General features: G+C 43.1%; 1 protein-coding gene across 4 annotated transcripts; it reads left to right on the top strand.

The window, feature by feature from the left end:
* Positions 1 to 338: 338 nt before the first annotated feature.
* LOC139342075 (TOG array regulator of axonemal microtubules protein 1) lies at positions 339 to 14,484 on the top strand. Of its 4 annotated transcripts, none has more exons than XM_070978958.1 (23): positions 339 to 560; positions 1,158 to 2,333; positions 3,605 to 3,671; positions 5,149 to 5,277; positions 5,496 to 5,759; positions 5,856 to 6,139; positions 6,371 to 6,597; positions 7,126 to 7,226; positions 7,312 to 7,476; positions 7,572 to 7,637; positions 8,444 to 8,613; positions 8,713 to 8,881; positions 9,530 to 9,766; positions 10,198 to 10,321; positions 10,671 to 10,776; positions 10,983 to 11,218; positions 11,380 to 11,538; positions 11,847 to 11,973; positions 12,066 to 12,181; positions 12,344 to 12,527; positions 12,707 to 12,926; positions 13,027 to 13,113; positions 13,219 to 14,484. In XM_070978958.1, the coding sequence occupies exons 2-23, from the start codon at positions 1,302 to 1,304 to the stop codon at positions 13,470 to 13,472; spliced, it is 4,524 nt and encodes a 1,507-aa protein (XP_070835059.1). In that variant the 5' UTR covers positions 339 to 560; positions 1,158 to 1,301; the 3' UTR covers positions 13,473 to 14,484. The 4 variants fall into 4 exon arrangements, with proteins under 4 accessions (XP_070835059.1, XP_070835056.1, XP_070835058.1 ...); XM_070978955.1 differs by having other exon boundaries at positions 349 to 560; positions 8,710 to 8,881; XM_070978957.1 differs by lacking the exon at positions 339 to 560 and having other exon boundaries at positions 1,180 to 2,333; positions 3,605 to 3,675; positions 5,153 to 5,277.
* The last annotated feature ends 41 nt before the right edge of the window (positions 14,485 to 14,525 follow it).

The following is a 14,525-nucleotide window of genomic DNA, read 5'->3' as shown; positions in this document are numbered from 1 at the left end:
GTTTACTTTTAACACCATAGAATTTGTAATTAAAAACTTCTAGTAAACTTGTGGATGTGTTGATGGAAAAAAGAATACACTATATACGAAAATGTGTATGAGCAAATATAGACTTTTCTTTGTGACATTATTCCTGAAAAGCACAAACAACAAAAGCTCAAACCTCAAAGAAGTAAGTTCTATTACTTCTGAATTTTTCGCCTCAATCTCCATCTCAGTCTGCGCCGAGGCTCTGTGGTGATGATGCCGCCTGGAGGAGTCTGGAACTCGCGTCACCATGGAAGCGCTCAGTTTGCGACATGTATTCGCCATTTTGCTGCCTCGGTGTGTGTGTGCGTGTGTGTGTGTGTGTGTGTATGTGTATGTGTGTGGGCTCCTGTCTATGAGAATACCTCTGTAGCTTCCAAACATTCAACACTCCAGATACCAGCTAAAACAACCAAGGAAAATGTCTGCACTTTGAGAACTGGAGCTGCCGCAGCATGACATGGACATTTGGGCGACGTTAACATTGAACAGTCTCTTCGAGCGCCATCGAAGAGGACCTGGAGAGATGCAAGGTCTATTTTCTTGCTGTTTTTCTAACTTTGCTAGCCCAGTCAGCCAGCACTCACCACCAACACAATTAGCGGAGTAACGTTAGCGAGTTAGCTTAGCGCTGTTTGAACGGTGTTGCAGTTAGCTAAGGTTCTATGTAGAGTTAACGCTACGTTAGCTAACTAATGTAGGCTGCTTAACGGTAATGTAACATTACTCAGGGATTGATTCTAAGCCCATTGAAGCCATTACTTGGTATCGTTTAACTGGCTCGAGCTCCAGTCGATACACTTCATAGCGACTAGTGTTACAATAACAGGGAATAACGAAACGTACAGTGGTGAAGGTTATCTCAATTATTCTGTCGTTAAGCACCGTGTCTGCCAGCCACAAGTGGTTGTGTCCACTCGCTCTAATCTAACGTAGTTCATGGTGATTATTGTGTTCAGGATCATTAAGACATTCCCTCAGCTCGAATAGTACAGTGCCGTGGCTGTGTTGTAACGTGTTTATATACATTATTATTAACGAGTTCGTTCCTCACTGCGTTCATTTCACTATAAACAAATGGGCTTGTCCTGTGTCTAATCCTTTTAATTCGCTATGGTGTGCGTTCACAGCTTGACAAATGGGAGAGTGGTTTTCCATCACCAGCCACTCAGGATGAAAGCACGAAGTGAAGAGGAGGAATATCATTGTCCTCACCGGATTGTGTTTGCTCGTTTGGATTCTCAAATTTGACCACATCCATAAGACCATCAATAATGATACCAGGATTGATCTCCCAGGAGTTACACGAGCAGCTTCTGGACCTGAAGAATTACCAAAATCGCACAAATGGGGTGGAGGAGCTCAAACGTGTCCTCTCAGAAGTGGACATGAAATCAGTCCCATCTGGCAGTATTGAGGAGCTCATCAATTTTCTCCCACGACTGCTGGATGACAGTAATTTTAAAGTATTGTATGGCACCTTACAAGTCTTAAACTTACTCATTCAGAAGCTGGATACAGGTGTAGACAAATATTTCAAACAGATAGTCTTTGTGGCTCTGAAGGCCCTTGGGGACACTCGCACCGTCACCAGAAATGAATACATGAATGTGTTTCGACAGCTGATGAAAGCTGTTGCACCACAGCAAATCTTGGACCTTGTCACTGGCAGCTTGAAACACAAGAATTCAAGGGTTCGGGAAGATGTCCTTAACATCATTATGGCAGCTATGCTTACTTATCCAAGGAAAGATTTTAACATCCCCAAGCTTTGTTTTGAGGTTGCACCATACCTGGCAGACAGCAAAAGGAAGGTTCGCCATGCTACCCTTGAGCTGTTTGCTGTTTTTGACTATAGCCTTGACACAGGGAAAAAGCAGCCTCTAATGAAAGCAGTGGACATGGTTGAACTCAATGAGGATGCAGAGGGTCTTATGGCAGCTGTCCAGGCAAGACGGGCAAGGCACGTTCTTCCGAAACTCTCCCCAGAGGGGATTGTGGAGTATGGCTTGGTGGTGCCCAAACCAGGACACCGATGCTCTCTGCAGTATGGTTCTGGGGCCGATCTGGACTGGGTGATGAACGGGGGGCGGGTAAGCAGCGCCAGGAGCCACAGAACTGAACCAGACTGTGACCGATTGCATGGCTATGGCAGCTTAGGGTCCCTCACTGATGACCTTCCACTTCAAAGGAGGATTGTCAGTGCGGGTAAAGGGAAGAACAAACTACCTTGGGAGATGTCGAGCTTCTCGTCCACTGAGAACGACCAGCAATTCAGTACCCCTAATGGAAAGTACTCCGAACAGGTGTGGTCCATCATCGCTGTCTACTTGCCATATTCTCACTTTTCTCTTATTATAAATAAGCCATCAGGGGACATTACCAGATTTAGCTTTTTAGTAACTCTTTGATTCTCATACAGCATTGAGGGGCATTCAGGTGTATTATTTTACTCTGATAACAAATAGAAATTTTGTCCCTATTATCACTGATTGACAATGATGAAGCAGCTATTTGACTCAACAAGCAGTGTGCAATTCTTTTCTAAAAATACTCCAAGCAATTAGGACTTAATCAGCCATTTGTGGGCTGTACAGAGGTTTTAGGAGTGCCACAGTCTTTTTCACATCGACTTTGAAATTACAGACAATCTCAGCGGCCAGGCAGTTACACTGATTTACTCCCAATCATTCAACAAGGGCAGTCATCTCACAGAGCATGAAAGGAGGTTATTTTTTGTGTGCTTGGTTTTCTACCTTCAGTTAGTATTGCTTCGATTACAGAGGAATGATGAAGCTATCAATAATCTGTCAAACAATTTGTCCACTAAATCTGTCAGATCACATTTTATTAGCTAACAAAGTAGAATAATTTATGAAACATAAGCTGCTGTCAGCTCTATTCTAATAATGTCCATTGGTTGAGAAGAGTGGCTTTGTTTCATGAGGTATTAATTGACCATATTTTCCTCCAGAATCAATTATCCAGCTTAGAGCCTCCATTTGAAAAACCTTCTGTTTACAGCAGTGTCTGTTTCCCAGCAACCCCATTATCACACAGCACACGCACTGAAGGGGGCGTGAGACATAATTGGTAATATCACAGGGTTATGCTTGTAAAACATGGTTTATTTACAGCTCTAGTGTTGATTGCAATCACACCAAGTGCTCCTTGATGAGTGTTGATCAGATTGTCGGCAGTAGGAGTAACCTCAGCTACACTCTCTTTCTCTCCGTCTCTCAAAGGCTGAGATGCATGCGCTGATGTAGAAATCTGTCAAAATCCTGTCTCTGCATGTTTTATTTGTGGTTTGCCACGATTCCAGAGGTTGTAGTTTGACAGTCAAACTTTCATAAGGACAGTAGATGTCATGTACATTTGGTTAAGTCTGTTTACAGTAGCAGAAGATCCACCCAAATGCCAGTGCCTTTTGTCTGAGCTGGCCAAGTATCTGCGGCATCCCTTTGTTCAGGCCAGTGGATGGAATTACACTTAGACCCTGTTTGTTTAAGGATTGCTTTAAGATAGTTATTTGGCTGTCATCTTCTGGAAATAATAATTTTCTGACTGTTAATAGGTGACCAGTGAGGATTTCCTTCCCTTGTCCAGGAAGCTGAGTCCAGAGACCTACATACCCAGTTTCAGTAAGTGCCAATGCTTCCCCTCTCTCAACATTACAGGCACATTTATTCCATACGAGGTGACAAGTACACTGGACTGGTTGTCATGGTCAACTTCAGCTGGACTCAAATTAGAGCGGCTTTAAATTGGATTAGCATGCTGAGTCAGAGGAGTCACCGTGCCACATGTCACCAAAAGCCCTGAGATGAGCATGGTTGCAAGGCAGATGAGTGTCACACCTGTCTCTCAACAGACCAGAAGAGACCATTAGACCATGCTACTCACAAACTGTTAGTTTCCTAAACTCTGGTCTGCTGTTATGTTACAGGCACAATGAATCCTTGTGAGATTAGGGTTAGGGTTAGGCCCTACTTCATGAGATTTATGCTCTTAGTGAACATCAGCAAGGGGTTGTATTTTAAAAACAGACTGTCAGTGCTGTTAAGTTGAAAATGACCTGCCAGCAGCTGACTACCCCAGAGTTTGGGTACAAGCAGTAAAAAGAAGCACAGTGATGGGAATTGGTCAGATTTTGTCCAATAATTTATATGAGAGGAAAGACATTGCTGCCTACCTCATTATTCTTGCCAAAATGTTATATTGTTTATCACCTTAGAGGAATTTAGATTGATTTAATCTCCTTGACCCCCTGGCTGTTTGATTTCAACTCCTTGTGAAGGGATTAGACAAACTCACTGCTGTAGTTTGAACACTTTTTTTGTGGTAACCTCTAAATGAAGGGCACAAGTGCAGGAGGTGTGCTTTGAATATTTCATCGCAGTCTTTTTTTCCGTACTCAATAAAGATCCATTGTGTGCTTTACTAAATGTTTGCACTCTTGTGTAACATTACTGTGTAAATGTCCAGTTTTTATGTCTGCACCTGTGCGTGACCTACCTCTGCATACCCTCTGTGTCCCTGAACAGTCTGCTCTCACAGGCAAGACTGGACTTGAATTTTTTTCAATTTATGGCTGTAAAGTTTGCCATCAGTATTTACCACCCCGGTAAAGTAAATCTTACCATCAGTCTTATCTCTCAAATACCATCAATCTTCAGTCAAGATCTGCTTTTTTTGTTATATCTGAACTTAAGAACTGTTCAGGAAGAAACATCTCAGCCAAAAGGTCAGGAGCATTTGTTAACTTTGTCAGACTTGAATGTTTGTTCAGTGGAATAGTCAGGCACAGACATTTAATGTATGCATTTAATAAGGTTTCAGAAAAGAAGAGAGAAGAAAGAGACTCTCCCTTGTAAAACAACAGCAGGTAGGAAGTAAAATCACCCTGAGGAAACAGGACATAAGTAACCCCTGGTGAAAGTTACAGGGTTGCATATGGTGTGTGATATGGAATATCCAAAAACTTTTCAGTTGCTCGTCACCTCATATGGAGGATTTCTTTTGTGTCTGCCAAATTATTCTTAATTATTTCTAGACTTGAGTACTTGTGATACCCTGTTAGGTTTATAGCATGAATGGTAAAATATTCCTCCCATCTAGGTAGTGCAGAGCCTCAGAAGCCTCAGTCCTCCAGAAGGAGGGTATCCCCTGCACGCCTCAGAAGAAGTGGAAGTCTCAACTTAGACCCTGACATCTTTAAAACCACCAACTTCTCTGAAACAGATGTTGGTAAGGATTCATTGCCTCAAAATGATCTGCTTATTTTTCACAAATATTCATCCCTTTAAAGTTTCTTCTTTAAAGTTTAAATGTTTTCACATACAAATCAGCAAGAAATAATTGAGGAAATAAAGAACTTGAGTCAATTAAAGGGACAGTCTTCAACATCAAGCCAGTCATGAACCACATTTTCACCTCACCTCAAGTGTCAATGCTCTGTCTCACAGTGGCACCCAAGGGACGCATGCTCTCAAGGAATCCCAGTGTTGAGCGCACCTTTTCCCTCCCCTCGAACCCCACTACATCCGGCTCCTTCCTGCTGCCCTCCTACCCACTGGCTACACTCCCAGGAGGCATGCTTACTCCAACACTGTCCCGCCGTCATGCAGACTCGTCCCTCTCCATGTCCAACACCTGGCCCAACAAGAGAGAGAACAGCCCTCACCAGCGTGACAGCAGCCCCTGGAGAGACAAAGCAGGCGCAGCAAAGGGTAATCTCGTCAAAAAGAAATCGACACATCAGTGTAGAAATGTTGTACTCTCATTTCATCGTCTGTTCATTATCCTCCCTCTTTTACCTCCTTCAGGAGACCGTCCTTCTAGCAGATGCTCTCCCCAGCCCCTTCGTGCCTCCCTCATGAGTTCTTCTTCCACTTCATCATTCCGCCGGGCTCTGAGCAGCACCAGGGCAACCCTATCTATCTCACCAGTTGTCCCTACAGCAGAGCAGATCCAGTCCCATAATGGCCAGAGATCCATTGCTCCAGGCAGCCCTCAGAATCAGCGGCTCGAAAGGGACTTTCATCTGGACCCTGATGGTATCAGTGCAGTGCAAGATTCTCAAGAGGATGATCCTCTGGACATGCAAGAGGTAGAGCAAACTGTCTGTTTTTTTCATTAGAAAGACCCAGCTGGAAAATATAGGACACTGCAAGTTCCAACTTGCACCCTCAGCATCTGGGAATGCTTAAAGAAGTATCCGGTATTCAGGGTACAATAGATACTGTCTGGCCAAAGGCAGGAGGGTACAGGCTGTTAGGTTTGGCTCAGTTGATAACATTCTCTCCATGTTCTTATGTGCCAATATGGATGTTGCTCACAGATGCTGAACTCCCTGCGCTCATTGCGCAACAGTGCTGCCAAGAAGAGGGCCAAAGTGAGCCTTAGTTCAGATCCAGATCCAGACAGCCCTGACTCAGCTGTAAGACTGGACCTGGGTCTGGATTCACCATCACACACCTCTCCGATGCTTACCAGCTCAGCCAGCGAGAGTGGTCTTTCCAGTCTGAGCTCAGTCGCCAACTCCAGCTTCAATGGCATCAAAACCAGGTAAAACGTTTGCAAAGTAAGGTTTGCTACGTTTTTCATTAATGCTTTCAAAGTCCCTCCACCACTGCACCTGGTGTCTGTCTTTGAATAGACTCGTACTGTAAGTACAATAAGTTGTTGTAAAAGCTGTATGCTTACAACACAGGTTCCCTCAGTAGATTAGGTGATCTGATCGAGTTGTTGATGCATCTTTAGCAAAATTTCATAAGCAGTATAAAGGAAAACTCTTAAAAATGTTTCATCAAGTTGTATTTATACATATGTAAACAGGTATAAGAATACTGAGTATCATGTTTTAAAATAATGAATTTATCATTCAGACTTGGTCATGTTAAATTAGTCATGAGTAATTACAGTATGTGGGGACATCATTCAGGCTCGGTTGCTATTGTCAGTTTTCAGTTAATTGAGTAAATGTTGTCACAGAGTGGGTGACATGTTAAAGCAGTGGTAACCTGGTACCCATCTGATGTTGTTTGTGCTAAGCTGTTTTACAGCATCATTCTCACGTGTCACATCTGTCAACAGTTGTGGAAACTCAGCCTCTTCAGGAATGAAACCTCGCATTGCAAGTGTGCCTTCTGCAAAACTGAGGTCTTCTACGTCCATGGATTTCAGCAGCCTTCAAGGTATGAAAGGGATTAAATGGTTGTGCGAAATTTGTTTCATTGTGTAGTTTATCTGATTTGTGCCTTTGTTTTCTGCTTTTTCAAGGATTGTCTCAGAGAAATGAGCTGTCGTCTGAGGTGGGTGTGGTTGGGCAAAGAGTCACTTACTCCAATGGAACAATCAAAACTGAGGAAGAGACAACAAGACCGTCCCCTCCGTTGGTCAAACCAGCCCTCCGGGAATCGGTCAGAGCTCTGAAGCCTGCCAAAGGTCAGTCGACCATGATGTCAAGCAGAGCTTTTATACCCTGTAATGATATTTTGTGTTGTTAAATACTAAAATCAAATCTTCTCCTTTGATTTTAGGATCTCAGAGCCACAGCAGCAGGAACTCACCAGCCACAGATATGCCTGAAGGAGTCATTGGAAGAGGTCAGTCTGTTTTGCAGCTGATGGCTGCAGCACTTATGTTCAAGAAATGTTGACCCATGAGTCACCTAGATACAAAAACATGGAAAAATAGGGTCCATATTCAGACAATATTTGACCACCGATCTTCCAGGACTCGTTGACCAGCACCAATTAGAATCCCTACAAACACAACTTGCAATGATTGAAAATTAAATGTAGGTCAAGCTGCATTGTGTGAATAATACAGCACAGTATAGAACATTATTTTATTTGTTTTTGTGTCAGTATGTAGATCTTTTCAAAGACATGTTGAAGTAATGTACAAGTAGCATGTCTCATGTTGGTTTTCCCTCTCATATACATAATGTGCAAAAATAGATATTCCAATAATAGTTTGAACCTATGTGTTTTGTTTTAATAGAAGGAATAATCGAATGTAATTCTTGGCCAGTTTTGACAGGCGTAGTCTCTGCAGATCTTAATTTTGTTGTCCAATATTCTGCTTGGTTGCCAAGGTGTTCTAGCTCACAGCTGTTTTACAACAGCTTGCAAGGCAAGTGTTGCGCTTCCCAGAGTCCTGTCGAGTTGCATAGAAACAAAAGACAGGGTTTGCATAGAAGCATGGCCAAAGTTTGCAGGGTTTTCCCATAATCCTTTGGCCAAATACAAACACAGACAGTCCAACTGTCCACTGTTTCAAAAGTTGAAGTAGATCTCATTACTGATTCTTTCTGCAGTTGACAAGGTTTGATGTTGACCTCTTTGATTTAAGTTTAACATTTAAGCTTTTTCCATCAGCTAGCTAACACCCCCCTCATGCTTCTCAGGCATGTTTGGCACAGCAGTGACCCCCAGCCATCCAGGGCTTGCCTTGTCACTTGAGCAGGATGATTCTGTGGCCAAACCCCCCACTGATCCCTCAGCAGGCATCTACAGCCGTGCTCTGTCTGGCAGTCACAGAGACAGTGATGACAGCCCTCGTTCAGATGAGGTTAAGGTTAGTCACACTTTGTCCAGTGGTAAATCATACATCATACAAGATTCCCAGTTACCAAAGACCCACCTGGTGTGTTTTCTACCAATGCATGTGCAGCAGAGGGTGAAGAATGCAAGGTTTAACAGGGATAAGATGCGGCTGCAGTGTCTGGATCAGCAGGAGGGGCAGTTCAGTCAAGGGGACCACACACGAGACAAGATTCGCCACCGAGTCAGGCAGATGCTGTCTGACTCACCCACAGAGGAGAACAGAGTATTAATCATCAAAGGCAAGAGTGAACCTTAACCAACTGTTTTTATTGTGCTAGTTTTACATTCAGAATCAGTAAAAGCTTTATTGCCAAGTACGATTTTACACATACAAGGAATTTGTTTTGGTGATGTTGGTGCATGACAATCTTCTAAAAATAAACAATTAAAAAGTAAAAAAATATAACGATATAAATATATATACACGGTCTGATTTTTTCGAATGTTCACAAATGTGCAAATCCAAGAAAGGAAATCCAAGCTGAGCATTAATGTAGAGTTATGGCAGGCAGAGGTGGAGTGTGAACAGTGTCGGGGGGTTCCGGGCCTTGTTGATAAGGCTGACACCAGATGGGAAAAAACTGTTCTTGTGGCATGAGGTTTTGGTCCTGATGGACCGCAGCCTCCTGCCAGAGGGGAGTGTCTCTCTGATTTTTACTATTGGTTATAAATGAGCTTTTTCAAGTACTTCATTATCTTTTACTACCCTTTGTCTAATATACGTTTGGATTCTTGTCAGTCCATATGCTACATATGCTCAGATATGGCACTTAAAGATCAGACCTTGCTGTGATGTAATTTATTTAACGCACACGCTCTTTAAAGAAATGAAATCATCCATGTACACCCCTCATAATGACTCGAAATGTTGATTTCTTTTGATGCAGATCTGCATCTGAATGGCAGCCCACTGACCTCCACCAAAACAGACCTTCTCTCTGATGAGTCCCCTCTCAGCCCCACCAGTCCTGTCAGCCCACCAGGACCCCAAAGCCCCACCAAGTGCTTCACTCCGCCCCACCAGCCGAGCCCCCCCACAGTGCCCCCCAACCCCAAAAACCCGTCCCGTCTTAGGAGGGCCCCTAGCCTCAGCAGGACCCGGCCATCTTTGTCCCACAGCTCAGGTTAGTGGATTTAAAAGCCTGAAAGACTTCATCTACCTGCTGCACAAAATGTAAAGCTCATCATTTGTTTTTTAAACAAGTAAAAAATGTCACTGTGTATCGTCATGTTGCTGTGTATCATCTCTCTGTCTCTCAGTCTGACACTGGCTTGTAATTTAGCAGAATTCCACTGCATTATAAATAGACGAACCAGTGCTTTAACAGGTATTTGTTTATTGGAAACGTTGGAACATTAATTAGACTATCTGAGCCACCAGAGCACGGTGAATAAGATGTTTGCTTTGGATAATGTGCCACGATGCTTTGTTTTGACAACCTGCTGTTAATGCACCGCCGCCCACATGCACTGCTTGTTTTCAGACTGATAGAGATGTAACATGAGACTGAATCTGTGTGTCTGTGTACTGTGTGGTGTCTGACGGGCCGTTTAGATGAGCTGTCCCCTGGTACTGTGGGCCACAGGAAAAACGTCTCAGAGCCTCCGGAGCTGTGTCCATTTTCAAAGCCTGACCTGGCACTGACACAGAGCTTTAACCTGCTGAGCTCTGAAGATTGGTGAGAAACACTTACATGTCACAGTATCTCAGCTGCACTGCTTCAGAGAGGAATAGCTTTAAACCATCATTCTGACTCAAACTCAAACCAGGGGCCATACAGAGGTTTACAAAACAGAATGAAAAATGCATTTGCAGGTTATGGTTAGCTAAGGAATACATTAAAATATTAAATTATAGTCATTCCAAATATTGTGACATTTGTGGGGTAACAGTATCCTCTGCTGTACAGGTATATACCTTGGTTAAGAACACAGCCACTATCAGCATATATTGTATGTAACAGGAACTGTATCTTTACGTGTGGTCAAGGAAGTCTCCAAAAACATGGCTCTTTTTTTTAACTTCAGGGAGAAGAAGATTGAGGGTCTGACGCTCCTGCGCAGTCTGGCTCAGTACCACTCAGACACACTCCAGGGCAGGCTTCATGATGTCTGCCTGTCTCTCATTCAAGAGGTAGTATAACTTGTTTTATAACACTCCCACCTTTCAACTTGTATTGATTTTGCTGGTTTACTCCACCTGAACTTCACTTCTGGCTCATAAATTGATACCTCATTTTTGTCATATAGATGTCTTTCATATTTACCTCTGTTTCCTGTTGTCTGATGCTGGGACATTCCTGTTTCCCATGAGATATTGATAATATCCGTCTTATTCAGGTGAAGAACCTGCGCTCAGGTGTGTCTAGGGTTGCAGTGTGTACGCTGGGTGATCTGTACACCCACCTGCAGAAGGCAATGGACCAGGAGCTGGAGGGGACAGTTAAAGCTTTACTGCAGAAAGCTGGGGAGAGTAACGCCTTCATTAGACAGGATGTGGATGCAGCACTGGACTGCATGGTCCAGCACTGCACACCCACTCGTAGCATCAGTGCTTTACTCTCTGGAGGACTCAGGTCAGTGTGTGCACTCTGTCTACATACACACACAGTGAAGTGCTGTTTTAACACACTTCAGATTTGGAAAATTTGTGGCCTCTTTGGCAGTATTGTTAACACCAAACCATTTTTAAAATTTATATTTCTGATTTCTTAATTGGTTTCCCCTCTTCTGATAGTCACCTCAATGCAGTGGTGAGAAAATGCACCGCCCAGCATCTGGCTAATCTGGTAGACAAGGTCGGTGCTGTGCGTCTGCTGTCTGGAGGTAAAGATCTCACCGACAGAATCTTACCTGCCGTCACCAAGCTTGCACAAGACTCCTCACAGGAAGCCAGGTATGTAGAATGTTAGTAGGAAAGAAACAAAGAGTGGTTGGGTCTGCCAGCTGATTCACAGATAACCCTCATCATTTTGGATTGAAGTGTTCGTAACATTTTGTTGCCTTGTGTATGTATAGTACAGTATATTGCAACATATAATATGCATTCTGAAGTAGATATCTAAAAATAAAATATTCAACAAAAAGTTAACAGCTGATTTATGGACATAACATTTGCGAGGCTGAACAGAGCGTGACCACTGAGGAGACAGACTGTGTGCCTTAGCATCGGAGTTCTCACTGTTATCCTGGTTCAACACACAGGTACTTTGGCCGTCGAATGCTGCTGTCCCTGTCATCCCACCCTGACTTTGATAAGATCCTGGAGAGATACATTCCCCCCAAAGACCTACCAACTGTCAGAGACACTGTCTTCACTCTCAAGATGAAGGTACAGTGTTTTTCCTGTATGCATTTGTAGCATTGGTATCTTACTGAAGGTCACGCTGTCATCTTACCTGGAACATACCTGGGTCCTTTTAGGGTCTTGGTGAGATGCCCCAGGACACCCAGTCAGCCAGGGGTAGACGCTCCCTCCCAGGCAGTGGTACAGTCAGGGCCTCATCTCTCACCAGGGAGCCACTCAACCAGACCAACAGGTGGGTGTGAATATCAACCAGTGCAGCAGTGTAAACACTAAACTCAGCCTTTCAAGCAGAGGTGTCGCTTACACAAACTGCATAATACATATGGAGAGTACATTATTCATACTTTACTAGCAGGCTTATAAACAAATTTGATGTGTGTTGCATCATCTCCAGGGAGTCAAATAGCCACTACAGCTGTAGATCCCAGACACAGAGTATTGCAGACAAGACCGAATACATCAAGCGGATCTCAGGTCTGCTGGGTTCAAAGGACTTCAGAGAGAGGATCAAGGGAATTGACCAGCTAGCAGCTGACTGCCAACACAACCCAAACATGGTCATCAATAGTATATTCCCGGTTAGTACTAGCCTGTTTTTTTGTTTTGTTTTGTTTTTTCCACATCCTATCAATATTTCCTGATGTGCTATGTCATGGTTCTCAACTACCATCGAGCAATTCTGTTTGATCATGAAAACATCACCAAATGGTCTCTCTTTCACCTTTTGTTCCTCTCCCTGTGGCGTCTCTTCGTTCAGGTGTTTGATGCCTTCAGGGCCAGGCTGCAGGAGTCCAACAGCAAGGTCAACTTGTATGCCCTTGAGTCTCTACAGAAAATCATCCACTTGTTAAAGGACAATCTGTCCCAAGTGGTCAATATCCTGGTCCCAGCAATCGTGGACAATCACCTCAATTCCAAGAATAACGCCATCTACTCTGCTGCTATTGGAGCGATTAATGCACTTATCTTAAATCTAGGTACTCATTTCCAGAATTCAAATATATCTGCTTGAGATGAATTTGAGTCTTAATTGGATAACTGGCTTTGACTTTGTGATTTTCTTTGCTTCCATGACAGATAACATACTTCTTCTTCAGCCATTCTGCACCAAGGCTCAGTTTTTAAACGGCAAAGCAAAGGTTGATCTTATCGAAAAGGTTGCAGGTACATTTGTCAGAATAACTGAGCAGTGCAGTAGGATTTTCACCTGAGCTCTCAAATTGGTTTGTGTGTCTGACAACCTCTTGCTTCCTCTCACTGTCTCACTAGATCTTGTGACAGAGCTCTACCCTCGCAAGCCCCAGATGGTGGAGCAGAAAGTGCTGCCCTTGCTGTGGCACCTCCTGGGCACCTCCACCCACAGCGGCACCATTCATGGCCGGGGCGGCAGCGTGAGGGGTGCTACCGCCAACCTGTGCCAAGCCCTTTACATCCAGATGGGGCCCAGCCTGATTGAGTGTGCTGCCTCCCAGCCTGCCAATGTCCATAAAGGTTTAAATGAGGTCCTGAGGGCCTTGTCCTAAAGGTAAAACTGATTCCAAACACACGTTGGAAGAGAAGAACAGTAACACTGACCTTACTTGAAGACAGAGATGTTCTACATTTCTTATAGTGCCTGCACTTTTATATCAATAAAGAGAAAGTCCTTAAAGATTAGGAGCTCTTATTCTTATCTCAGCGAGATTTCCTCTGGTACACAAGCATGGACAATTCTTAAACACTGACATCAGGTCTTCAACACACTCAACCTGCTCTCTTTGCACTTTGAAAAGGTAGCTCATTATCACGACAGACTTCATTAGTTTTACATTTTACCATCCCATGATTGTCATAATGTTTTTTTTTTCATAGTATAAGCATGTACTGTAGACAAATCAAGACACTATTGCGGAATGTAAAATGGAAATGCACAAAAAGACGAGGAAGAAGACAGGGGCCTGAAAGGTGTATATTTTTGCTGTGTCGTCAAACGTGATGTGATATTTTCAAAATGTTTTATGTAGTTGTTTTGAAGATTTGTGAATTGAGATTTAACAAGATTAGTTCAAAATACTTTTGTACAGCTCCAATGTGTATTTGCACAGTATTAGCCTAATCTGTAAACGTATGCTGTATGATAGTACAGTTCATAATTTATCTATTGTGTAATGGTTTGAAGGTCCTGTTCATGATGTGCTGAGTAGGTACTGTCTTTTTTCTTTTCTTTTTTTTTGCATGACCAAAATTTACTGGCAGGATCAAAATTGTGTATATTTTTGTAAAGGAGATATATATAAATATATATATATATGTACACTGATGCCTAGATCAATGTTGGGTTTGCACCAATTCTTCTGGATGAGGACAGCATGAAAGGAAAAGGAATTCATCTGGACTCCAGCGGCTGCCTGAGAAACAGGGAAGGCCCAGATTCTTTCTCAGCATAGTGCCAGTCTTCAAGTAGCCTTTTAACTCATCTATTGTTAAATTATATTGACTTGTTTGTGAACAAGAGCAAAGCAAGATTCACATATAAATAAAGTGTTTTATTTCTGTAAAACTAACTTCCAGGTGCCTCATTTAAATTTGAATGGAGT

This window comes from Chaetodon trifascialis, chromosome 14 (genome assembly GCF_039877785.1).
Source record: "Chaetodon trifascialis isolate fChaTrf1 chromosome 14, fChaTrf1.hap1, whole genome shotgun sequence".
In the NCBI taxonomy this organism is placed as follows: domain Eukaryota; kingdom Metazoa; phylum Chordata; class Actinopteri; order Chaetodontiformes; family Chaetodontidae; genus Chaetodon; species Chaetodon trifascialis.
The sequence above is the reverse complement of the archived record's forward strand: the minus strand, read 5'-3'. Positions and strand labels throughout refer to the sequence as shown.

Bases quoted from the DNA above. Each gene is read 5' to 3' on its own strand.
- LOC139342075 (XM_070978955.1), top strand. From the start codon at position 1,302: ATGATACCAGGATTGATCTCCCAGGAGTTACACGAGCAGCTTCTGGAC. The intron at 10,322-10,670 runs GTGAGAAACACT...TTTTAACTTCAG, and splicing joins CTGCTGAGCTCTGAAGATTG to GGAGAAGAAGATTGAGGGTC. The intron at 11,539-11,846 runs GTATGTAGAATG...TTCAACACACAG, and splicing joins GACTCCTCACAGGAAGCCAG to GTACTTTGGCCGTCGAATGC.